Source organism: Hypanus sabinus, chromosome 20 (assembly GCF_030144855.1).
Source record: "Hypanus sabinus isolate sHypSab1 chromosome 20, sHypSab1.hap1, whole genome shotgun sequence".
NCBI classification, from domain to species: domain Eukaryota; kingdom Metazoa; phylum Chordata; class Chondrichthyes; order Myliobatiformes; family Dasyatidae; genus Hypanus; species Hypanus sabinus.
Window position 1 is genome coordinate 6,290,771 of NC_082725.1, and position 27,229 is coordinate 6,317,999.

At 37.9% G+C, this 27,229-nt stretch overlaps 1 protein-coding gene across 5 annotated transcripts in view; it reads right to left on the bottom strand.

Annotated features, from left to right (window-relative positions):
* LOC132378251 (sodium bicarbonate cotransporter 3-like) overlaps positions 1-27,229 on the bottom strand; it is a 136,454-nt gene that overhangs the window by 76,705 nt on the left and 32,520 nt on the right. For all 5 annotated transcript variants that reach the window (XR_009506945.1, XM_059945012.1, XM_059945009.1 and 2 more), the window contains exons 2-4: positions 10,768-10,849; positions 8,593-8,742; positions 4,158-4,296 (exon numbers count right to left, since the gene is read on the bottom strand). Coding sequence is in view for 4 of the 5 variants with exons in the window: in XM_059945012.1 (XP_059800995.1) it covers positions 4,158-4,296; positions 8,593-8,742; positions 10,768-10,849 (371 nt within the window). In the remaining variant the exon portion in view is untranslated. The remainder of the gene's footprint in view (positions 1-4,157; positions 4,297-8,592; positions 8,743-10,767; positions 10,850-27,229) is intronic.

Here is a 27,229-nt window from a genome sequence, read left to right on the forward strand (position 1 = left end):
CGCAAGTCATTATTTTCTTCTAAGAAGCATTGTCAACAAGGAATAGCAACTCTGCTTCTCTCTGCAAAGGTGCTGTCTGACCAGTTGAGTACTTCCAGTTTTTTTTCAGCTTCATTTTGGATCCCCACATCTGTCTTATTTTGCCTTTGGTCTTGCATTTTTCTTCTCACAATTCAGGAAAAGTGATATGTAGTTTAAAAAAGGTCTCAGCCCAAAACGCCAACTGTTTATTCACTTCCATAGATGAGTTGCTCCAGCATTTTGTGAGTGTTGCTCTGGATTTCTAGCATCAGCTGAATCTCTTGCATTTACGACAGGCTTAACTTGGAGCAGATCAATATTGCACCATTAGCAACAGCAAGAAATGTACCCCTGCACTTTTGAAGATATAATTTTCTGGAGTATAGCTTTGACATTAACAATAATAAAATTTGCAAAATTTGTTCCAGCGTGGATTTTCAACATCTCCACTCAAAACAGTTAGGTTCCACTAACTCTATTGCCAATGAAACCCCTTTTTTCGAAAGGCCAAAACCTAATTCGCATTCTCTATCCTCACTGAGATGTGGTTTTGTCTGATCTCAAATACAGTCATTCATGCTCATGAAGGTCAAGATCACTGTTCTCAGCTTCCTGCTATCAGAATCATTTCAAGCTATCACTGATCCATACCATATCAGTATTTAGCACAGACACCTCACCTAGGTAGGCAATCTCCTACCAAGAGATGATTCAGACAAGCCTATTGAGGAGTATAAAGGAGGTAGGAGAAAATGTAAAGTGAGAATCAGCAGGGCCAGAAAGTGCCATTAAACAGAATTCAAAGGCATGTTATAAATATATTAAAAACAAGGGTATGCTTGAGGGGAGATTAGGACCATTTACAGTCAAAGGAGGGACTTTACGTTCGGAGCCAGAGGAAATGGATTAGGTACTAATTGAGAATTTCACATTGGTATTCATTAATGACATGAAGGCTAGAAAGACCATGGAGGGGTATGCTGACATCAAAGAGGTGGCATTCAGGCTTTTGAAAAGCATCAAGATGGATCAGTCCCTGGGGTTTGATGTGCTATATCCCATGTTACAGAGATATAAACTTTAATATAATTTTTCTCCCCGATCAATAACCCTTTCGTCATCTAAGGTTTCCTAATTTTGCCATCCTTGGCTTTACCTTTCCTGGAACATGCTAACCCTGAACTCTTATTAAGTCTCTTAAGTCTCCCACTGGTCAGATGGTGTTTTAACACCTTCCCAATCTACTTCTGCCAGGATCTCTCTTGTGCTATCTAAAATCAGCCTTCCACCAATTTAGGACCTTGAGGACCTTCCCTCTCTCCATAAATACTTAAAAACTTGAAGAATTATGTTCAGGATTTACAAAGTATTCCCCAGCCTGTTGGGGAACATCCAACATCTTCCTGGTTTCATTTCATACTGCAGGAGGCTCTGCTTGCAGCCTCAAATAACTTTGGAGCTTAGAAGTTCATGGCTAACATGACTTCCAAAACAGCGTGCATGCTGCCCTGTTGTTAAATTTATGGCTTGAATATGTGGCATAGCACACTGAGGATAAACTTCCCACACTGAACACATCCTTTTCATTATTTGTCGCTGAAATGTACAGAAAATTGAGTCTCAGAGGTTCTTTGCCAATGAAGTCTCCTCCTAAAAGCTCTTCTTCCTATCCCATATCTTTATCTTCCATCTTGAGAAACAGCCTATAATGGATCCACATTGGAGTGGAAACCTTAAGCCAATTTGTTTCCATTAGTTCCTAGTACATTATTTCCCACAGACATCAACAAGACTAGAAAAAAGAAACTTGACTCAACATCAGTCCTTGATAGAAATCCCCAAACTCCCCTCCCCCCCATTCTATTACCTTAGATGCTGCACTGTAAACATTTTAAACTACATTTTATAATACTGCTTACATTGTAGATACATGATGGTATTTATGCACATTTTATTCTATATCTGTACTTTAACCTGAGAGTTTTCATTTTCTGTAATTATTTATTCTCATAATAGTTGAATATTGTTTTTGCTGCATGTAGTGCCAACATACCCAACTTTGCCATATAAATGCATATGGCGAAAGAAACTGATTCTTCCTTCCTTCACAACTAATCTTAAGAACTTTACAGGACATTTGTGAAGACACATGAAGTACTATGTATAGTTTTATTCCCTTAAGGGATTTCAGAAGTAATAGTACAAAAATAGAAAGGAACAGGACAACCGTATACGATCTGGTTATAATTGGATATAACCGGAGAAGCAGCCTCATCCATCTGGATTATACAGGGCACTGCCTTTGACCTCATCAAATATAGCAAAAAAGACAGAGAAGAACAAAATACAACCCGATGGCAGGCACAGATCAAATAACCTGTACCTTTAGTTAGGGCTATTTTAATGCAAAACCTGCTCCTGAATCTCGATTTAGTCGATTTGAACATGCAGATGCAGAAGGACAACCATAATGACCTTCGGAGAAGACACTCAAGAAATTCTGAGGAGTGAGGAATGGGAAGTAATATCTTATCGGCAACCTGAAAAGGTTGGGGATGATACCTCAGTGGAGAGAACATTTTAGAATTAAAAGGACACAAAAAATGGTATACAAAAAAAGTTTGGTGAGATTGTGATCCAAAGAAAAAAAAAGATGCTACGCACAAAGTTTGTTCAGAAGTTATGAGGAGAGGTTGAGGTGGAAACCTGCTAAAAACTGGAACACATAAGGGTCAAAATTATACAAGAATAATTGGTCACACAAGACCAAAATCTAGTCATCATTCAAGCAATTTTAACAAGCTAATGAATACACAGCACCATGGAGTCACAGCTGACAATTTAGTCAGATATAAGGAGCTGGGATTTTTCCAGCCTAGTCCTAGTTAACCTCCAAGACAAAAGTCTAAGAAAGAAAACCATGACTTTTATTCTACACTTCGATTAAACTGGAAACTGCTTTTTACTTCTACTGTAATCGTGGCACAAGACAAAAGCAGTAATCTTATAAATATAAATTAGGACATCGCCATCATCTATTCTGGAATAACAATCACCAAATCAAAACACTTACCAATGTAGGAGAATTGGCAGTTTTCCCAGAGCACACCAGAGACTCAGATCATATTTATACATCACATATCTATACTGGATCAACAGCTCCTAGTGCTCAACTCTGACTGTTCTTAGTTATAACAGACATGATGTGTGAGAGAAATGTGATCATGGCCCAGCTCAATAGAATATGAGGAGTTGAAGTACACACTCCACTGCATGAATTTTTTTTTAATCAGTTGCAATGGCTTCTAGTTGCTCTCAAATATTTGCCACATGGTAATTACTTGCTTGATTCTACAACTCACATTCTGAGAATTATTTATTTTTTATCTGCTCAATTCAGTTGTTTCTCAGTCTTGGTTTAAAAATGAATCTCAAGGTGACATATAAAGCACATGCTTTGATAATAAAATTTACTTTGAATTCGAACAGAGTTTTAATATTTGAGAGAAAATACTGTAAATGTTAATCTAAAGGACAACAGAAAATACTGACAATACTAAGCAGAATCTAATTCCCAGTTCTGACGAAGAGTCTTTGACCTGAACTGTTAGCTCTGTTTCTCTTCCCAAAGATGCAGCCAAACCTGCTGAGTACTTCTAGCATATTCCACTTTAATTCTGAAATCGGAAGATTTTTAAATGATCACTTTAGATCAATTAAAATCAACTCAATTGCAAGAATTAAACTTAACAAATCTGTTAATTGAAATTGGTTTTATGTTTAATATACCCTTGTATTTTCAAATCAATTGATGTACAGTAAAATGCCCTTGTTTCTAAAATCTGATGTTGAAAGATTACAACAAAAATGGATTTAGTAAATCTCCTAAGATTCTGATGCAGTATTAACAAAAATATATCAGTTTGATCTCAAGGACAATTCTTGGAGATAATCTCTTTTTAGCTTTTAGTTACAGGTAAAATGTTCTTTCTTTTGTGTACTATAATGTAGCAATAATTAATACTTTTCTGGTCAAATTCTCTAAGTAACTGCAGAATATAAAAATACAATTCCCTCAAGGTAGACATGAATTAAAAAGAAGGAATAATCTCTTCTATTTCTATAATTGTACTTACCGGGCGGTTTCTTTCCACTCACAATCTTCTCCATCACGGAAGCAAAGTTCATCCAGTTCTGTAAAAAGATCATGAGGCACATGCTCCTCATCATCGTCTTCTATCCCCAGGATAAACTGGACACGTTGTGATGGAGTATCTGTAATGTTTTTTCAAAAAGAAAAAACAGAGAAGAATATTTGGTTTAAGCACTGGTTTAAGTTGTTATGTAGTCCTTCAAACTTAAGTGTGCTCTAAGTTTTGATGGCACATAATTGTTCAACTGCACTTGATTTAGGATTACAGTACCCAAAGGTAGGAACAGACTGAAAAAACAGGGTCAACCAACAAACAGTAGATCCAAGAAACTGTCATCAGTAAAAGTCAAAATAACTTGCTTGCTAATTTCCAGAGTAACTTAAAAATAATGCTTTGACAACTCATAATTGCAATGGATCCAGAATATTATAGCTGCTGTGAAAAAATGGTGATTGAATGTTAGTTTATATGGGCTGTGAACAATTTTACCAAGAAATCCAAAAAGTTCTAAGAAAAACTATATTTTTTAAAATTCAGAATGGTCTTAATGTTAAATGATATCATTTAAGTTTCTCATCATTTTAATCGCTCTGTGGGTTTATCCCTTTCCCTGTAACCACTTCCTACATCAGCTCTCTGTCAGCAACTATTTCCAACCAGAAACGATTACTTGCAGTGTAATCAAATTTTTCTGCCTCTACATTGGCAACCATGTAGCCCATTAACAGGCAACTTAAATTTTCTACAAAGCTTTATTGGTCTACTGCAATGACAGAGGAGTAAGAAGTATGATTCAGTTTTGTTTTGGTATACTAATGTATTCAAAGGTTCAAGACTTTTGCCAGTTAACAATATCTAATGCCTTGGGGATGACTTCTCCACACAAGCAAAATATTTTGTAGATTTATTTAAGCTTTGCTGCATGATACCTTTTACATCCAGAAGACCCAGCTGAAAACCATGTTGAAACGGCCTTTGTTTTAGAAGATCCACTTAAGCCATGTGAAAATAAAACTAGATGTTGTAAATCTAAAACAAAAGCAGGAAAAACTGAAAATATTCTGTGGATCATCAAGCTAAATGCTAGAATAAAAGGCCTCACATTAACTGAAACATTAGCTCCCCCACTCTCTTTCCACAGATGCTGCCTAATCTACTAAGTGGTGCCAGGTAATTTCTTTTATGCTATAGCCATCCATTGAACTAATAGGTGAGGACAGACAAGGGCAGTAACTCATATGGGTCAATAAATTTAAACAAACTTCACAGAAATAAATGAGATAAATGAGACTTCCAATCTTAATAAGATTCTTACAGTTTTTTTATAAAACCTTTTACAAACAATTCATCAACTTGTCAGTGATACTTTGGACAGTTTTGCACTTCTCTCACAGCTGTGAATTAGCTTTTTAAAGAGTTGGAGAGCATCCCCGTTCCACCCTACTACTTGTAAAAACACCATCCCCTTTTCTCAATTCCTCAGTCCCCACGGCATCTGCTCTCAGGACAAGGAATTTCATTCTAAAACGAAGGAGATGTCCTCCTTTTTCAAAGAAAGGGGCTTCCCTTCCTCCACTATTAACACTGCCCTCAGCTGCAATTCTTCCATTTCACACAAGTCTGCTCTTACCCCAACCTCTCACCACCCTACCAGAGATAGGGTTCCTCTTGACCTCACCTATCACCCCACCAGGCTCTGCGTCCAGCACATAATTCTCTGAAACTTCTGCCATCTCCAACTGGATCCCACCACCAAGCACATCTTTCCCTCCCACCTGCCTCCAGCTTTCTGCAGGGATCTCTCTCTACACGACTCCCTTGTCCATTCTCCTTCGCCACTGATCTCCCTCCTGGCAGTTATCCTTGCAAACGGAACAGGTAGTATACTTCTCTCTACACCACCTCCCTTACTACCAATCAGGGCCCTAAAAGGTCCTTCCAGGCGAGGCAATACTTCATCTGTGAATCTGTTTGGGTCATTTACTGTGTTTGGTGCTCCTGGTGTGGCCTCCTGTACATTGGTAAGACTCGATGTAGATTGAGAAATCGCTTTGCCGAGCATCTACGCCCCATCCACCAGAACAAGCAGGGTCTCATAGTGGCCACACATTTTAATTCCATTTCCCTCTCACATTCCAATCCATGGCCTCCTCCACTGTCGGGATAAGGCTGCACTTAGGTTGAAGGAACACACCTTGTATTCTGCTTGGGTAGCCTCCAACCTGATGGCACGAACATCAACTTCTCAAACTTCCGATAATATACCACCCTCCTTCTCCATTTTGCATACCCTTTCTGCTCTCTCACCTCATCTCCTTGCCCACCCATCACCTCCCTCTGGTGCTCCCTCATTTTTCTTTCTTCCATGGCCTTTTGTCTCTGTCTCCAATCAACTTCCCAGCTCTTTACTTCATTCCTCCCCCTTCAGGTTTCACCTATCACCTGCTGGTTCTCTCCCTCCCCCCCCCCCCCCCCCGCCCTTTCAAATCTACTCCTCAGCATTTTTCTCCAGACCTGCCGAAGGCTTTCGGCCCAAAAAATTGACTGTACTTTTTTCCATTGATACTGCCTAGCCTGCTGAGTTCCTCCCACATTTTGTATGTGTTGCTCCAGTTTTTCTAAAGATCAGCTTTACCTTCATTTGCCATATGGAGATCAAAACAGAGAAATACATCATTTTTCATCAGTTCAAATCGGTGAGAATTGTGCTGGGCAGCTGGCAGGTGTCACCACACTTCTGGCACCAACATAACAGGCCTAACTACATGTCTTTGAAATGTGGGAGAAAACTGGAGCACCTGTAGGAAACCTACATGGTCACAGGGAGAACATACAAACTCCTTAAAGATAGCAGTGGGAATTAAGTCCTGATCACTGACACTGTAAAGTGATGTGCTACCGCTATGCTACCATACCTCTGTAGTCAGGCAGGTTTTGAAAGAGAAGTCACTAGTGGTTATTAGCTCTTTTCAAAATGGGCATTTGAAAAAGGTAAAAGCTGACTATGAAGTAAGTAACAATCAGAAAAATACCAACAATTTTCAATAATTCTGCTTTATCAATATAATGTCAATAACACTGCACAGGTAACAAATTGCCAAAGAAGTAACTGCTCCAAAGAGGAGGATATTTAAAGCATTACTGTACAGGCACATTTTAAGAAGAACCTTAAAGAGTATTAGCAGAAGGGAGAGTTAGGGAGGACATTTTTAAGTTTAGGGCTGAGACAATGTTGCAAATGAAATGCTGATGAACAGTGGGCTAACAGTGAGAAAAATGGGAGTAATTAGGATATGAGCAGCAAAATTTTAAATCTGTTGAATATTACTGAGGGTGAACAGTTGAGGTATGTTGAACAGGATGATGAGTAGAAACACAAGAGATACTGCAAATGCTGGAAATTCACAGCAAAACATATGAAGTGTTGGAGAAACTCAGCAGGTTAGGTCTGATGAAGGTTCTCTGCCCAAAATGTCAACTGTTTATTTCTCTCCATAGATGCTGCCTGACCTGACAATCCTATATTAGTCAATTTGTCATCACAACTATAATACTCCATCCTGTCAATATCATTTTCAAATTCCCTTCGACCTTCTCTCATCTGGTCTCATTTTCGCTATAAAGCAGTGACTAAAATGGCACATACTGCTGTCACTATGACTTAAATAAATGCAGTTCTAGCATAAGTTTCTAATCAAATTCAGTGGTCAATAAAGGAAAAGCCTCTCTTGAGCCTTGATGACTATCAACATAGAGTCATATAGTCCCACAGCACAGAAGCAAGCCCTTTGGCCCATCAAATACATGCTGAACTATTATTCTGCAAAGTCCCATCGACCTGTGCTTGGACCATAGCCATCCATACACTTCCTGTCCACATACAAGTCCACATTTCACTTGAATGTTGAAACCAAATCCACATCCACCACTTCCACTAGCAGATCATTCCACACTTGCACCACCTCCGAGTGAAGAAGCTCTTTATCATGTTCCCCTTAAACATTTCACCTTTCCCCTTTAACCCTTGACCTCTCGTTCTAGTCTCATCCAACCTCAATGGAAAAAGCCAACATGCATTTACCTCAATTTTATAGAACTCCATCAAATCTCCTCTCACATGTCTTAGTATGTTTTGGAATCTATGGAAAAGTGCAGATTCATCTGTTTCTCTACCACCTGCACCTTATTTTGGAGTGAATACCTTTACCCAGTTATTCTTCCAAAATACATTACCTCACACTTCATTATCTGCCATTCTATCTGATCTGGTAAATTGTGATATCACATTGTACCTCATCATTTGAGCAATTCATTAAATATTTAAAGTTCAAACCCTTGGAAGCATTGCAAACACAATTGTCAAACACTTTAACATCATTTATGCTTCAGCATAATGGTCTTCTTTTTCACTTCTTACCATATGAGGGAGACTCTCGTCCATCATCTTTATCTGAATCTTTCTCTTTTCCCTTTTTCTTGTGATGATGTTTATGTCCACGATGCCTGTGACGCCTTCGGCTTTGCTTACCAAGCGGAACGTGCACACCAATGTATACTGCTCTATGACCTGCAATTTGAGACACATCTCAGTCAAAACTCATGCAAGCCACAGAAAAAACACTGATTTTGAAAAACAGGAAACAAAAGATGCTGGAGTTCAGAGCAATAAATAATCTGGAGAAACTGAGGGGGTCAGCAATATCTTTGGGAGAAAAGGAATTGGACAATTAGAGATCATGGGTTAAAGGTGAAAAGTTTAAGGGCAAGATATGGGGAAAATACTTCACTCAGAGGGTCATGAGAATGTGGAATGAGCTGCCAGAGCAAGTGATGGATGCAAAATCAATTTCTAGGTTTAAGAGAAGTTTGGATAGATGCATGGACAGTAGCGGTATGAAGGCTATGGTCAAGTGCAGGTCCATGGGAGTAGGCAGTTTAAATGGACTAAATAGGTTGAAGATCCTGTTTCTGTGCTGTACTTTTTATGACTCTATGAGTCTAATTGACAACAGGCGCCACAGAAGCATAGCAGATGCTATTGCAGCTTGGGACATTGGAGTTTAGAGTTCACTTCTGGTGTCCTTTATATGGACATTGTGCGTTCTTGCCACATGTGCATGGGTTTCCTGCAGGTGCTCCAGTTTTATACCACAGTTCAAAGATGTACCAGTTAGTATGTTAATTGATCATTGTAAATGGTCCTGTGATTAAGCCAGGGTTAAATAGGTAGGTTGTGTGTGGTACGGCTTGTTGTGCCAGAAGGGCCTATTCCACGCTCTCTTGAAATAAATTTCAACCTGATGGATTGAAGATGGTGCAAATTGTGGAGGATGATGTGTTGGATGTGGAGACTTATAGGTAGTAGGGAAAGACAAGGGGAACCCGTTCTCTGTTATGCTGGTGGAGGGTGGAAGTTCTTTATTTCATGTTGTTTTTCTAGAAAGATCATAATTATTTCATCAATTGATAGATCCAGATATGTTTGCTGAATCATAGTCACACTAGCAGAGAGATACAAATTGGAAACAAGCCCTTCAGCCCACTGACTTCATGCTGACCAGTGACTACCCACTGAGACTAATCTGATTTTTATCCTTTAAAAAAAATGCTGCTCACATTCTCATCACTCTGAAGATCCACCCACTCATCCATACACTATACAGTGGGCAATTAACCTACCAACCCATGTGGCTTTGGGATGTGGGAAGAATTTGCAGCACCCACAGAGACAGTGACAACATACAAATTCCATACAGGCAGTACACAAGGCAGCTGTTCTTCCGATGAATCTTAATTCTGCTTTTCATTCATTCCATACCTTACATTCTTACATGGAATACTGGGACCACCAGTTGCTAAAACAATTTACGAGAGCCTCCAAAGATAGAAAACAAATCAACAGAAAACCATAAATCAAGAAATTGTGACATACACAGACCAATATATTTTGAAATTATTGCAGAAGAGCCTTTAAATGGTTTGGAGAACTTAAAAGGCAACATGAGAAGCAACACAAATTCTGAACTTTCAATTGCTTTGTAAGTACAGAAAGACAAGCCAAATATCATCGGGCACCAATTTATCTTAATGGAGTAAATTCCAAGTTCACCCCAAGGAGATGCTGTACTCTAAAACAGATTTCTCTGCATTAAAACATAAAACATTAAAGAGTACAGCCAGGAAAGGCCCTTCGGCCCACCTTTTAACCTACTCTATGATCAATCTAACCCTTCCTTCCACATAGTTCTCTATTTTTGTATCATCCAAGAATATGTGCCTATCTAAGAATCTCTTATATGTCCCCAAGGTATCTACCTCTACCACCATCCCCGACAGTGTGTTCCATGTGTGTTACACCAGTCTGTGTAAAGAAAAACTGCCTGACTCTCCCCTTTATACTTTCCTCCGATCACATTAACATTATGCTCTCTTGTAGTAGTCATTTCCACTCTTTGAAAGTCTCTGGTTGTCTGCTGTACCTATGCCTTGTTCACCTCTATCTAAAGTCACCTCTCGTTCTTCTGTGAAACCCAATTATGACAAGCTTCAAAGCTCAAAATAGATTTCAAATACATCATCATCTGCAACTTACTCTCCAGTTCTTCCTTCTCGAAGTTTGTATTGACAATTGTACTCGTTTTACCCAAATCCACGATAGCTTCTTCATCGTGTCGCTAAAATAAAATTACAACATAATTAGAGCTCATTATTTACAGTAAATATTTTAAAGTGTTTGGAGGGGATTACTCATATATGGTATTATGGTACTGTTAAATGCAAGACAATAGACCTACATGCCCCTAACTTCAGAGGTGCAGATCTATGGCCAGTCCAATCTGAACTCCAGTAAACTGTTCTATGCACATTCCCATTTCTTATTCACAGGTTCAAGGATTCTATGCAAATTAAAATATGCTAATCTAGATGAACACAATTTTAAATTGTGGTTGAATTTTACATAGAACTAAAACTCCAGAAAAAAAAAACATCTATTACTCATCTTGATAAAAGAGTAAAAAAGGTTTTTCTACATGTTGAAAATGAGTGTTTTGAAGCCAAATTACATCAGACAATTAAATATCTTCAACATTTAATCAATAATAAAGCTGTAGTTAAAATTTGGAAGCCTGAAGACAGAGTATAATAATAGAAAACCCATGCTTAGAAATTGACTGATGACGTCTAAATAAAACTCACAACAGATGTCAAGTTCTAGAATTCAGCTGTCTTCTCGAGAGATAGTTTCATGGTTCTCTGCCATAGACTGACAGACTTGGTTCACAAAAACTTAGTTGCTATAGCAAAAGTTATAAATGTTAACCCAAGATGATCCTATAGGATTAAAGACACTTACAAAATCAGGACATAAGTATATTCTTATTAACTGCTCTACTCGCAAACATAATTTGTGTAAGAAATTATGTCCTGACTGCATGTTTTTCATCAACAATTTTATATTAATTGGGCAATATTTTGCAATGCGTCCAACTTAAAGATTATGTTTAATTGTCCTTCAACTATAGACATCTATACAGCTAAATGAAACAGTGTTCCTCCAGGCCCAAGGTGCAAAACACAATACATATAGTCACACATAGCACACTTAGTTACGATAGCACGTACAGTTACAAAATAACATTTGCACAAATCCTTGACAAAAAGTAAATCATCTAATTGTGGAAACTGAACTTCTTACTTAGTGTGTATAGTCCTTGTTGCATTAGATGCAAAATAAATCTACATAGTTTTTAAATATCAGAAGGTTAATTACAAGTTCAGTAACTTCTTTAATGCTCTAGTCTAGAAACTAATAATACTATTAGATATCATGATACAGAGCTTCCAAATACAATTTTCTGTGCTAAAATCATTGATTTCAGGGAGCAAACTTGAGATCATCCTATTAAACTGGAAAAAATAAAACATTATGACTGCTCATAAATCTGAGCCGATAGTGGAGAAATGAAACCAGGGTTGGCCTCAGCTGTTAACATCGTTAATAATCAAGTAGCCTGCCAACAAACTGTCCATACTTAAATAAACAATTGTCCTTACATACCATAGACCAAATCATTTCTATATTTTTTATATATAAAAATTGTTGGGGGAATGTAATGGGTGTCGAAGAATGTAAATATGCAAATTGTTATAACTGTAACAAGAATATGTGCATCATCAGGGACCCCCCACCACTCAGGGTATGCTCTCTTCTCACTGCTGCTATCAGTAAGGAGGTACAGAAGCCTTAGGACCCACACCACCAGGTTCAGAAAACGGTATTACCACTGAAACACAAGGCTCCGGAACCAGAGGGGATAACTTCACTTTGCCCATCACTGAAATATTCCCACATCCTATGGACTCACTTTCAAGGTTTCTTCATCTTATATTCTTGATATTTTTCACTTCTTTATCTATAATTATTTTCTTTTTTTGTATTTGAACTGTTTGCTGTCATTTGCACAATGATTCATGTACTTTGATATTAAATTTATCTTGAACTTTTAAGTATCAAAATAGTGCTTCAAACTTTGGCTGAACATCCAATAAAATTGTGCCCAAAGTATGGTTTTCCACAAGGTACCCTGTTAACATATCATGCTTTCAATTTCAGCATTCATTAACACATAATCCAATAAATGTTAAGATGTCCTAATATCAAATAACACCTATTTATATCAAAACAAATTCATATAGCAACTTATATAGTGGTAGGGAAACTATAGGCAGTTCCCATTATGAGCTGAAGGGCCTCTAATGTGCTGTAGGTTTCTACGTTCCTTGTAACTTAAGGGCATGTCCCAGGGCACTGACGTGTACAAAACCTGTACTAAACATTGTTATTCTTTAGAACATAAGAATAAGTCAAGCAGCCAAGGACAACTTAGTTACCAAATTATTTCACCCCTTGCAGTCAATGATACCTCTTGGGATTTTCACAGAGAAAGGCCTAATAGGGATGAACTCATCAATGACCTAGTTTCTATCATCACAATTCCTCTACTTTTCTTATCCTACTGTCAAACACAGCATGAGGGGCAGAATTCTGATATGGACTCTCAATAACGTAGCTCTACTAACCCCAGACCCCATAAAGTTTTGAGGTAGTTTAATAAAAGCAAGGCTAATGATTTCTAATGAAATCTAATGATTTCCAACTAATGCTCTCCTTCAGTTAATTAATCAGTTGTCTTCCAGTTTGAAAAAGTACTAAGGGTGAAAAGGATAGCACAATTTGTGCTCCTCAATAACCATTGCTACCAGACAGGCTTGCAAAGCGAATGAGGGAAAAGAGCAACTTGATATTTTTCCCCCAATATCAAATTTATATCAATAACAAAATAATAGAAAATGCGGACACATTCCATCTCCCACTGCATTAAGTGGGATAGATTCAGAACTGGTCCATGTAGCAGTATATATAGTATAGCAGTATATCAGCAGCATTGTACTCCACTATAATCTGTAATACTGCAGCTGGCCACATTACATACTTAGTGCACTGACACTGATTGAATGTGCTCTCTCCTGCGCCAGCACACCTTGGCTAGAGAAGCAAGTAGTTCTGTAGCCAAGTTTTTCAGTGCTGCAATCTGTTCCTAAAATGCATTTGCTAGGATTATGTTCCATCTGTTAACTTCTGTCCAACTTTCCATTTGATCTGTATACCACTGTAGCCTTACACAATCTTCCTTACTATCTGCAATATTGCCAAATTTTCATGTCAATTATAAACTTACTCATCATCCCTTCTACATTCATAATCAAGTAATTACTCTAGTATGCTTTGATGTGTCGATGTACATGTGAACTAATCTAATCGACATCGAGTGGCCACTTTTTAAGAACAGGAGTAAAACCTAGTGTGGTCTTCTGCTGCTGTAGCCTATCCACTTCAAGGTTCAAAGTGTTGTGCATTCAGAGATGCTTTTCTGCACACCACTGCTGTAATCAAGTCAAGACAAATTGTGAAGTTTATTGTGATTTAACTACATATGTATATAATGTATATAGAAACGAGACGTTTCTTCAAACCAGGGTGTAAAACACAATAACACACAACTTACTGAAGGTAAGGATAAATCTACAGATGAATGACAAAAATAAATAACAAACTAAAGTGCATTAATATAAATAAAACAGAATAACCAGTGACACATAGACTACGATACAGCAGAGAGTTCAGAAGCCTAATAGCCTGGGAGTAGAAACTTTTTGTCATCCTGACTGTTCCAGCTTTTGCCTGATGGTAGAAAGTTAACTGAGTTACTGTCATCTTTCTGTCAGCTTGAACCAGTCTGGCCATTCTCCTCCGACCTCTCTTATTAACAAGGCATTTTTGCCCACAGAACTGCCGTTTACTGGATTTTTATGTCTGTAAACTCTAGAGACTGTTGAGCATTAAAATCCCAGCAGTTTCTGAGATAGTCAAACGACCCCCTTGCGCACGAAGAACAATTTCAAGGTCAAAGTAAATTAGATCCATATTTCTTCCCCACTCTGATATTTAGTTTTAACAACTGAACCTCTTGACCATGTTTACATGTTTTTACGTGTTGAGTGGTTGTCACATAATTAGTTGATTAGATATTTGCATTAATGATCAGGAGCATCTCTAAGTTGAATTGCCAACCACCATTATGGAGGATGAAGGGAGAGGAGGAAGAGGGAAGGGAGAGAAGAGAAGGAAGAGGCCAAGGCAGAGAAGTAATACAGGTATACCTAATAAATTGGCACTAAGGGTATATCACTAGCAAAGGTCCTAACCACTGCAGTACACCATTAGCGTACTCACTCACATATGCCATGAACTTTTTTTGTGTCCACAGTACAGTGCAATATATTAAATTACATGTACTGCAGTACTGCAAATAGAGTTGGGCAATTACACAATTGGGAAGGTTCCTATCTTCACTGAACGCTGAAATGTTACTGTTAAGTATCTTCAACTAGAAGTGCCAAGCAGAAAATGCTTCCTCCCGAGATGTCTATTGTCTGAAGAATGACTCTGATGACAACTCAACTCATTCAAGATCTAAAAATGACCACATTCAACAGAGTAAAGATAATAACTCCTGGCAAAATCCTCATTGCAACACTAAAGGGGGCTTGCCTCTCTATCAAGGTGTGCTGGTGCAGGTATAATACCAACATCTCCATGTGACATAGAAGTTTCTCCATCTAATGGCTAGTTGGTTCATGGGATTGAAGGTCGGAAGCTAACCAAGAGAGCACTGGACAGAGGACACAAAAGAAAGCCAGAGGCTTTCCACAACAAATCAGTCAAGTCAAAAATGGAGTTGACCCATGTTAAAAATATCAAAACTTCATTTTACAAAGTGGCTTAATAGTTGACTTGAATCAACTATTGTAATGTCTTGCCACTCTTTAGTCAGTATTTAGATAGAAAATAATTTATCTAGTACTGACGAACTTGCAGAGTATATACCACATATTGTTTATAATGATGTTCTTGTGCATTACTGTGCAGAAAACTGAAGCACATGCAGCATTACACAACTTTTATAAACTCTCACTTCCCTTTTCACTTACCCAAGAGTTTAACCTAAAATTGAACCGAACCAATGCTAAGATCTAAAATCTATTCTCATTGTAAACTAATTACAGGTCTTCAAATCTAAGGCAGTCAGTCAAAATAAATAATACAATAAAAACAAGTATATGTTCCTCTATTGAAGCATGTGTATTCTGCATGGGTTCCTTCAGAAAAATACTATGTTTCCTCAGCTATGTCCCTTGAGATTGGAATTCAGAAGGTTTACCAATAAACAGGCATGTGATATTTTCTATGCTTGTCATGCACTTCAGACTTGCCCACTGTAATCTATTACCTCTTTACCTTCAATGCTTCCAATACTTAGAGGTTTATTGCCCTGTATGCCAGTATGTGCCATTCTCTAAACAATGCAATTTTTACTTAACATTTATACTTGGATATTCTAAACCATATGTTTGTGCATTTTTAAAACCTCTTTCTGGAAAACCAAAACATAGTTTGACCTCAAAAGTCAAAGCTATTTTAAAAATCCAATCTGTATTCTGCTATGATATTAAATATTAAGTTAACTTTCCCCTAAAGCGCAGTTATTTCTCTGTGTGGTGTACCATCATATAGGTAGAGGAACTAAACATGCATTGGGGGGTGGGGGGGGAGAGGGACAGAATAAGATGGCTAAAAATCAAAGAGGATGAAATCACAAATGTTATCAACTATTATTGTACAATTTTTCAAATTGAAATTCCAAATTAAAACAAAAACAAGAATGATTGCACTATACCAAACAGAACCCAATTTCCTATTTGCTAAAAATTTTCATCCAACATTACCAATTCAAAGTGTAAAATCCCACCTACTTTCAACTCATTTGTCTCAACTTAAACACAGGACAAATTACAATAACGATTTCATTAAATTTCATGCCTAAGTACACCAGAAAATTTATACATCATGAATGCTCCTGCACACAAACAGAAATTAAAAATGTTAAAACTAGCAATTTTCAGTTAACAAATTTAAAATATCTTAAAAAAATCATTTTAAATGCATTCATATCAAAAGTAAGTATTTAATGACTTAAAACTTAATGATAATAAAGCTCAATGCCAATGCCAATGAAGAGAGAAAATGTCAGGAAATGTTACTGGCCATGCCTTGTTTTAGGCAGTAATCATTTATATTTAAAATATTGGATTAATACAGATTTTACAACTAAAATTTGTTATTACTTTATACAATACATCTTTGATATTTGACTAGCATATCTTTTATAACCATACTTTCATCTATCAATTATATAGTATTAGTTTTTTTTTAAAGCATTAACAGACTCAATTATAACTTGAGGCTAAATTCCAATAAAAGACACAAACACAATTGACAGGGCAGTCTATGTAAATTGCAACCTAAATTTTGTCACAGTACAGACAAAATTTAACAAAGCATTTAGTATTTTAATGAAAATAATACAGTACTTGGGTTTTTGGTGGCCGCAACAAATAATGAGTGGACTGCATGTTCTTGAGACTTCTTCACAGTGGCTAGGAGAATGCTATCTTGATCATAAATAGATGTGAGCACTCCCGACATTACATAAAGGTTATGATGAAGGACAAGGGTTTATATAGAGCAGTAACTGAATCTGATGAGATTTTTTTCCATCCCAACTTGAGACAACTTCACAGAATATATCCAATGCTAAATGTTTTGTCTCGTGAATGCAGTTAAGACACATAATCCAACATAACCAACTAAAAATTTCAGATTCATTTTTCCTCTACACCTACAACTTCTTCAGAGACATTGCAGAACATGAATGACAAACCAAAAAAAAGGAGATAGAATGAAAGAGATGCATTTTGAGGATATTTAAAAGGAAAAAGGTAATGAGGTTATGGAAGTAATGTTGCATTTTTCATGGTTATAGTCACCAAGGGTAAAGCATAAGGAATAGGTGAACTTGCAAAAGGCTACATACCTAAGAGCTTAATTTAATTTGAGGGGGATAATCTTAAGATTGTTAGAATTCAGAGAAAAATAAAACAGAGCAAAGCTGCATAGAGATTTAACCACAAAAAAAATCAAAGGAAAAAGATTAAAATTAGCTTTATTTGTCACATGTACATTAAAACATACAGTGAATTGTGTCATTTGCATCAAATCAGCGAGGCAGCCTATGAGTGCCGCTATGCTTCCAGCACCACAACTCATTAACCCTAACCATATGTCTTTGGGTTGTGGAAGAAAAGTGGAGCACCCAAATGAAACAGTGTTAGTTTTCAGGATCAGAAGACCAACAACCAACACTTAAGTAGCAAGGGGGAATATAATCATTACACAAGACTTGAAGTGGACAGCATACATATCATAACATTTTGGATATTTAAATTTACAAAGAAAAGCTACCAAGGGAACAGATCTATTAGAGTGTATATATGGACTTTAGCAAGGCCTTTGACAAAGGCCTACATGAAATCCAGGGAGAACTACCTAACTGGACACATTATTGGCTTGATAGTAAGAAGCAGAGGGTGATGATGGAAGACTATTCTTCCGACTGTACACAGGGATCAATTCAAGGCTCACTGCAGCTTGTCGTTTATATAAATTATTTAGGTGAGAACATACAAGAATAGTTAGCAACCTTTCTGGTAACACCAAAATAAGTGGTATCATAGGTAGTCAAAAATTACAGGGATCTTGATCAGCTAGATTAGTAGGCCGAGGAATGGCAAAGGAATCAACTCAGTTAAGTGAAAGTTAAGTCAAATCAAGGTTGGGCTTAATTCTGGGGAGTGTTAGAGAATAAAGGGAGCTATGAGTACAAGTCACAAGTACACAGGACTGGGAAAATGATTTTAACACATTTGTCTTCATCAGTCAGGGCAATGAGTACAAGAATTGGGATGTTATGTTGCAAGTGTACAAGATGTTGGTGAGGCTCCTCCTGGAGTTTTGCTGCCCTGTCATAATTAAGCTGCAAAGAGAGCAAAGATTATTTACAGCAAATGTTGCCAGGACTTAAGGGCCCACGTTATAGGAAGTGGTAGGGCAGGCTTTAACTTTATTTCTTTATAGAAAGGTTGACCATGAGGGGGTTAGATAGAGTGAATGCTGATGGTCTTTTACCCATGAAAAGGAAACCAAAAACTAGGGGGCATAAGTTTAATGTGAGAGGAGGAAGATGCAAGGACCTACGGGGCAACTTGCTCATGCAGAGGATGGTGCCTAAGTTACCAAGGCAGGTACAATATTTTAAAGACCTCTGGACACGTACATGGATAGAACTTAGATGGACATCTTGGTCAGCATGGAAGAGTTAGTTTCTGTGCTGTCTGATATTTACCACCAAAAGAAATAATAATGACAAAGAGATGGATAAAGGATTAACTTGTAAATTGATATTATGGAGCTAAAGATATATAGTCAATGTCTCAGATATAGAATTTGTGATGAATCTTCCAATACATACTTTCAAAAGACAGCAACTTTTTCAAGATTATATTAGACATATTTACAGCAAGCAGGCAAAGGAAGGTTCCAGCTAAAGTGGCAGAGAAGAGGTATACCAAGGTGCCAGATCTACTTGCTTCCCAAATTTAAAATACTATGAAAATCCTGACTATTAAGATATCTGGGAATGCACAATCACAGAATGCTAAAAGAGGATACAGCTCAACTGTGTACAGCCTCCTTGAAAAGAGTTACTTAATTAATCCTACAAACTTGTTTTATTCTTCAGCTTTTTGTATATCAAGTATATAACTCTCTCCCTTTTGAAAATTATACCTAAATTTTCCTCCATCATTCCTTTTGTACCTGGAACCCAGCTTCCAAATACCTTTTCTCCAACAATCTCCACCCCTCGCTGTCCCCAAAGATAATTTTGTTATTAACTGAGATGTCTTTAAAGAAAGTAAAGGTACTCTTGCTGGGAAGTATTGCAGCCATTGAGACGGCAAGATCTCTCAAACAGCAATCAAATACCCAAACAGATAATTTCAGCATATTCTTTGAATAATTCCATAAGAAATCTTCTTGCTTTATGATCGTGCCATTGCAATCTTTAATGCCCACTGAGATAAGGTGGTTTAAGGCAGAATAACTTCAAGCTGAACATGGAGGCGCAGCACTGTGGCAAAATCGGTTTGACCCCTTTACTGAGGAGAATTGAAATATGTTCCAAGGAGCAGAGAATTATTAGTCTAAAATCCAACAGTGTCAGGCAGTGAAATAATCCCAAACAAGCCAATAGTCCATATGATACTGAATAGCTTGTCTGTGCAGGAGTTTCAAATTCAGGTCACTAACAGTGGCCCTTTGAGAGGTCCTGGGAAGAGATATGATTGGAGGACAGATGCTGAGCTACATCCTAGTACATCCTGTCCACTGGGACAGACCACCAGTGATGTAACTTGTAACTTTATCAGCTGTTTCAGGTCTTTCAACATCACTCTCATCCACAGTCCATGGGGTTGTGTTCCAACAGCACTGATCCACGGGTCACACCTCTTGATCTATAGCTACCTGGAGGCTCACATAGCAGCCTCCATGATGATCCAGATAGCTCACTTCTTTGCAGCTGCCATATGCCAAGGAGAATGAAAGGATATCTTACTGAAATATATAAAATTATGAAAGGGATAGATAAGATGGAGGCAGGAAAGTTGTTTCCACTGATAAGTGAGACTAGAACTAGGGATATAGCATCACAAGATTCAGGGGAGTAGATTTAGGACAGAGATGAGGAGGAATTGCTTTTCCCAGAGAGTGGTGAATCTGTGGAATTCTCTGCCCAATGAAGCAGTGGAGGCTACCTCAGTAAATAATTTTAAGACAAGGTTGGATTGATTTTGGCATAGTAGGAGAATTAAGGGTTATGTGGAAAAGACAGGTAGGTGGAGGTGAGTCCATGGCCAGATCAACCATGATCTTATTGAATGGCACAGCAGGTTCAATGGGCCAGATGGCCTACTCCTGCTCCTATTTCTTATGTTCTAATTTTCTTATGAGAAAGCAGGTTCTGCGCAGCGAGCAGCCAGCAAAACTTCTATAACCCAACTCTATAGGCTCACATTGTGCCCTCCTTCCCCCGTCTCTGGCACTGCTCTACCAGCTGCTGGTATTTGGCTTTCTTACATTCAAACACCTCCTCAATTCAAGACATACAGCATGACCACAGCATCTGCAGTGTACTTTGTGTTTACCTCCTCAATCCAGTCTTTCCTAGGAACCGTCAGTTCTACCTTGTCCACCTGCTTCAAGGTTTCTGACAGAATGACCATGTCAGCCTCGGGGATGATGATGCGATGGAAGTCAGGGAACTTTACTTGCTTACCAAGATTGACTCAGTTGCCAATCAGATGCCACGGCAAGGAAGCGTGATGGGGATCTGGCCTAAGACTGTGGTTTGTCTCCAGCTTTGACAAAGACTATGGGAAGCAATTAGCAGATAGAAAAATTCATCTGGAAATGGAGTACCTGGCTGAAGGCAGTATTACAATTTAGCACGAGATGGAGAAAGAGGAAAAATGTTTTCCCTTATTCCACAAATCATACAATGTAGAAAGCAGCCTGATTTTACATGGTAAAGCTCAGATTCTGCAAATTTAATACCACATTCAGGAATGGATATTTCTTCATATTTGTTAATACTGTATTTATAGACAAAAGACGGTAGGTGCAGGAGTAGGCCATTCGGCCCTTCTAGCCAGCACCGCCATTCACTGTGATCATGGCTGATCATACTCAATCAGTACCCCGTTCCTGCCCTCTCCCCACATGCCTTGACCCTGCTATCTATAAGAGCTCTATCTAACTCTCTCTTGAATGCATCCAGAGATTTGGCCTCCACTGCCTTCTGCGGCAGAGCATTCCACATATCCACCACTCTCTGGGTGAAAAAGTTTTTCTGCATTGCTGTTCTAAATGGCCTACCCCTTATTCTTAAACTGTGGCCTCTAGTTCTGGACTCACCCATCAGAAGGAACATGCTTCCTGCCTCCACTGTGTCCAATCCCTTAATAATCTTATATGTTTCAATCAGATCCCCTCTCATTCTTCTAAATTCCAGTGTATACAAGCCCAGTCGCTCCAATCCTTCACCATATGACAGTCCCACCATTCCGGGAATTAACCTTGTGAACCTCCGCTGCACTCCCTCAATAGCAAGAATGTCCGTTCTCAAACTTGGAGACCAAAACTGCACACAATACACCAGGTGGGGTCTCACCAGGGCCCTGTACAGCTGCAAAAGGACCTCTTTACTCCTATACTCAATTCCTCTTGTTATAAAGGCCAGCATGCCATTAGCTTTCTTCACTGCCTGCTGTACCTGCATGCTTGCTTTCATTGACTAACGTACAAGAACATCTAGATCTCGTTGTACGTCCCCTTTTCCTAACTTGACTCCATTTAAATAGTAATCTGCCTTCCTGTTCTTGCCACCAAAGTGGATAACCTCACATTTAGCCACATTAAACTGCATCTGCCTTACATTTGCCCACTCACCCAACCTGTCCAAGTCACCCTGCATTCTCATAACATCCTCCTGACATTTCACACTGCCACCCAACTTTGTGTCATCAGCAAATTTGCTAATGTTACTTTTAATCCCTTCATCTAATTCATTAATGTATATTGTAAACAGCTGTGGTCCCAGCACCAAACCTTGCGGTACCCCACTGGTCACAGCCTGCCATTCCGAAAGGGACCCGTTAATCACTACTCTTTGTTTCCTGTCAGCCAGCCAATTTTCAACCCATGTCAGTACTCTGCCCCCAATACCATGTGTCCTAATTTTGCCCACTAATCTCCTATGTGGGACTTTATCAAAGGCTTTCTGGAAGTCCAGGTACACTACATCCACTGGCTCTCCCTTGTCCATTTTCATAGTTACATCCTCAAAAAACTCCAGAAGATTAGTCAAGCATGATTTTCCCTTCATAAATCTATGCTGACTCAGACTGATCCTTCTACTGCTATCCAAATGTGTCGTAATTTCCTCTTTTATAATTGACTCCAGCATCTTTCCCTATTTTCTCTCTCCCTCCTTTCTTGAAAAGTGGGACAACATTAGCCACCCTCCAATCAGCAGGAACTGTTCCTGAATCTATTGGAAAATGATTACCAATGCGTCCACAATTTCTAGAGCCACCTCTTTAAGTACCCTGGGATGCAGACCATCAGGTCCCGGGGACTTATCAGCCTTCAGATTCAACAGTCTATCCAACACTGTTTCTTGCCTAATATAAATTTCCTTCAGTTCATCCTTTACCCTAGTTCCTTTGGCCACTTCCCTAGTGAAGACAGATCCAAAGTACCTGTTCAACTCGTCTGCCATTTCCTTGTTCCCCATAATAAATTCACCCGTTTCTGTCTTCAATGGCCCAATTTTGGTCTTAACTATTTTTTTTGCTATTCACATACCTAAAGAAGCTTTTACTATATTCTTGGCTAGTTTACCTTCGTACCTCATTTTTTCTTGGCGTATTGCCTTTTTTGTTATCTTCTGTTGCTCTTTAAAAGCTTCCCAGTCCTCTAGTTTCCCGCTCATCTTTGCTATGTTATACTTCTTCTCTTTTATTTTTACACTGCCCTTTACTTCCCTCGTCAGCCACGGCCGCCCCTTACTCCCCTTAGGATCTTTCTTCCTCTTTGGAATGAACCGATCCTGCACCTTCTGCATTATTCCCAGAAATACCTGCTACTGTATTTCCACTATATGAATGAGTAGCTTCTTTCCATCAAAGACTTTGGAGCTCATGTGTTTGTCTTGCATTTCAGAAACAGGTGCAATGTTTCTGAGCAGTAATGATTTCAAAAACTTTACACCATGTTTACCACAGGCCAAAAACTGTACATCTTCCAGGTATTTTCCTGCTATTTTTTATAAGCTATCAGTGAATCTAGTTTAACATGATTGAAATGAGCTTTGCCTGCTTGCTACTCAGATGTGATCCAATTTCATAAGCCCACTTTCACTGCATACCTCTCAATAATACTAACAACTTTTTTTTTCAAATCACACATCAGATCTGGTGTAAGAATCAACTGCAGTTTGCATTAAACTTCCAATCTCTAGCACTCTGAATTACAAACAGAATAACACCTAGGGAACACTTGATCAACCAATCAGATACTAACCTTTTACATGTTTTGCAAATTGAGATATCCCAATAGTAGCGAACAGTAAAAGCTATTCAGCACAATGTAAATAAATATCAGAACAGTTTTCAAATAATACATAGGCCTTGGATTGTAATAATTTAACATTTTACAATTATAATTTACATAGTGTAACAACTGACTCTAAACTTAGTATATATATTTTTTGTAAACATGGCAAGTTCTGCTGGAAACCCAAAGCAACATATAAAAAAGGCCAGAGGAACTCAGGATTCTGCCTAACCTGCTGAGTTCCTCCAACATTTTGTGTGTCTTGAAATACGTTTTTCTTATTTTTAAAAATTCTTTGTTTGAAAGTGCAAGGAAACATTGCAAAATTTAAATATATTATTAGGTACAAAGACAATTTCTTTATTCTTGATGGATAAGAATACAGCACGAGTGAAAAAATATGGTGGCTGTCAAGGTAGCGGAAATGTTAGAGCAACGCCATTACAGTTCCAGCTGTAAGATCAGGGTATGATTCTCGTCACCATCTGTAAGGAGTTCGTACATTCTCTCCACAATAGTATAGGTTTTCTCCAGGTGCTCTGGTATCCTCCACATTCCAAAGATGTTGGAATTACAGTTGTGAGTTGGCGCTGGAAGCATGGCAACACTTGTGGGCTGCCCCCCAGCCCCAGCAAAATCCTCATTAATTTGATTTGAAGCAAATGATGTACCTCACTGTTAATTTCAATGTTCTGATGTACATGTGAAAAATGAAGCTAATCTCTTAACCGCTTGACAAAGAGTAATTAGTGGTAAACAAAGCAATGTCAGGCACATTACACACCAACAGCAAGAAGTGTTTTGCCCATTGTTAGGTATTACTATACAAGTTACTCACAGGGCTAAGAAGTAGAAAGTTTGCATTGTAGAAAGGTAAACCATCCCACAAATTAACTCATCTGACACTTATGACTGACTTCCCCTCAGATTGTCAGTATTAGCTGATCAGAGCAGAAACACAGAAATTTGTAGGTACATCTATATCATTATTACATCAAATATTTCAGAATTATTATTTTAAAATAGAGAAGTAGATGTGATGATGCCATATTCCCAGGATTCTGAAATGCAATGACTGCAAAAGTATAAACAATTGCAGTCATCAATCTGTAATCAAACAGGACAAAGAAGATTCAACGATGTCCTCAAAGTTCTCTTAAAGCAAAACAGGCCCACTGACTCTCATGAACTCTTGGTCCATGACCACTCAAAGCAGAGGAAGAACATTCAGATTGGTATTAAAATCTTGACGCTGTACAGCACGAACATGCAACAACTTACATGGCACACTGCCACAAGAATGCAGCATTCATTACCAAGGACCTTCACTATCTAAGACATGATTTCTTTTCACTAATACCATCATGAAGGAGGTACAGGACCACCAAGTTCATAAACACTTATTAGCCCTCAAACATTAGGCTCCTGAACCAGCATCTTCACACACTGCAACACAACCTAAAGACTCACTTTCAAGGACCCTACAACTCATGTTCTCAGTATTTTTTATTTACTTGTATATTTATTAATACTTTTTTCTTTTTGTATTTGCGCAATTTGTCAGTCTCTGTGTGTAATTTTTCATTTATTCTATTACATGTCTTTGTTCTACTGCAAATGCCAGCAAGAAAATAAACTTCAGGATATTATTTGGTGTCATATACATCCTTCAATAATAAATTTAGTTTGAACTTTGAATCGGCCCTTCGCATATTGGCCTCTGTTACTGCAGAACCCCAAAACCAAACTTGATCTCTTTCCTAAGAACTACCTAGGAAGAAGAATGGGCAACATTTAGTAACTGGAGTTATCATGTGCATAGTTAAATGTAGAAGCCTAGAACTGCTACCAGTAGTAGCTCACTCCTCTCTAGGGTATGCTTCTGAGGTCCTTACAAATAGAATATTCATTTTAAAAATCACTAAAATGACAAGCACATTTTCTCATTGTTAAAATCAACACCTTAATGAATACAGGTAACCTTTTTAAATCAAATGACAGAAACTCATTTCATACACAGAATATAACTGCCACAATAATTATTTTAAACTTCCATGATTTGTAAACAAAAATTATGTAATTTTTAATTAATTTACTGATATATTGAAATCTTAAATGTGTAGCCCAAAATCTCGTTTCTGATGTAAAAGTTGATCAAGGTAAGAGATTTTTTTCTTCTTTGCAATTTGTGACAATACTTCAATGTATTGCCTGCTGGCCCTCCTCTCAATTATCGTACATCACTGGTGCTTGATGCCCATGAAGGCATTCATCAAAATAAAATTTCTTGATGAACAGCTTTCTTCAAGGTCGTTTATTCTTGCTGTTCTCTAGTACTTGGTTTCTAAAAAGTTTGAAGTAAATTTATAATCAAAGCACATTGTCACCATATACAATCCTGAGATTCATTTTCTTGCAGGCATACTCAATAACTACATAATGAAATAAATACCCTAATAGAAACATTTAAAGACCACAGCAACTTGGGTGTTCAACCAGTGTGCCAAAGACAACAAATTCTGTAAATACAAAGAGAAGAAACATTAATAATAAATTAACAAGAAATAAATATCAAGAACGTGAGATGAACTTAATACACAAATTATATCTAACAATTTAAGTAAATATCTAACTGTATCTACACTCAGTGGCCATTTTTTTTGCTCCAGGTGTAGAACTCAGTATGGTCTTCTACTGCTGTAGCTCATATACTTCAAAGTTCAGAGGTGCTCTTCTGCACACCACTATTGTAACAAGTGGTTATTTGAGTTACTGCTGCCTTCCTGTCAGCTTGAACCAGTATGGCTATTCCCTTCTGCCCTCTCTCATTAAACAAGGCATTCTTGCCACAGAATTGCTGCTCACTGAACACAAAATGCCAAAACATATACACCAGATAGTTTCAATAATTATTTGCAATTTTCTTATTACTTATTTTCAAAGAAAGGAACATGGTGTGACCTGACTGGTGTTGAACTAAAACACTGAAGTCATTGAATGGCTTTTGATGGTTTGTTATGGTTTACATTTTGTTGCAAAACTGGATAAGCATAACCTTTGTTAGATCGGTTTGTTTAATGTATAGCTCCTGATTATAGTAAAACTTAATTAAATATTTACAAAAAAATTGCTGCTCACTGAATTTTTTGGGGGGTTTTCTACACCATTTTCTGTAAATTCTAGAGATGTGTATGAAAATCCAAGGAAATTAGCAGTTTCTGAGATAATCACACCAACCATCAGTCCACAGTCAAAGTCACTTAGATCACATTTCTTCCCCATTCTGATGTTTGGTCTGAACAACAACTGAACTTCTTGACCAGTCTGCCTAAGTTAAGTTGCTACCACATGATTGGCT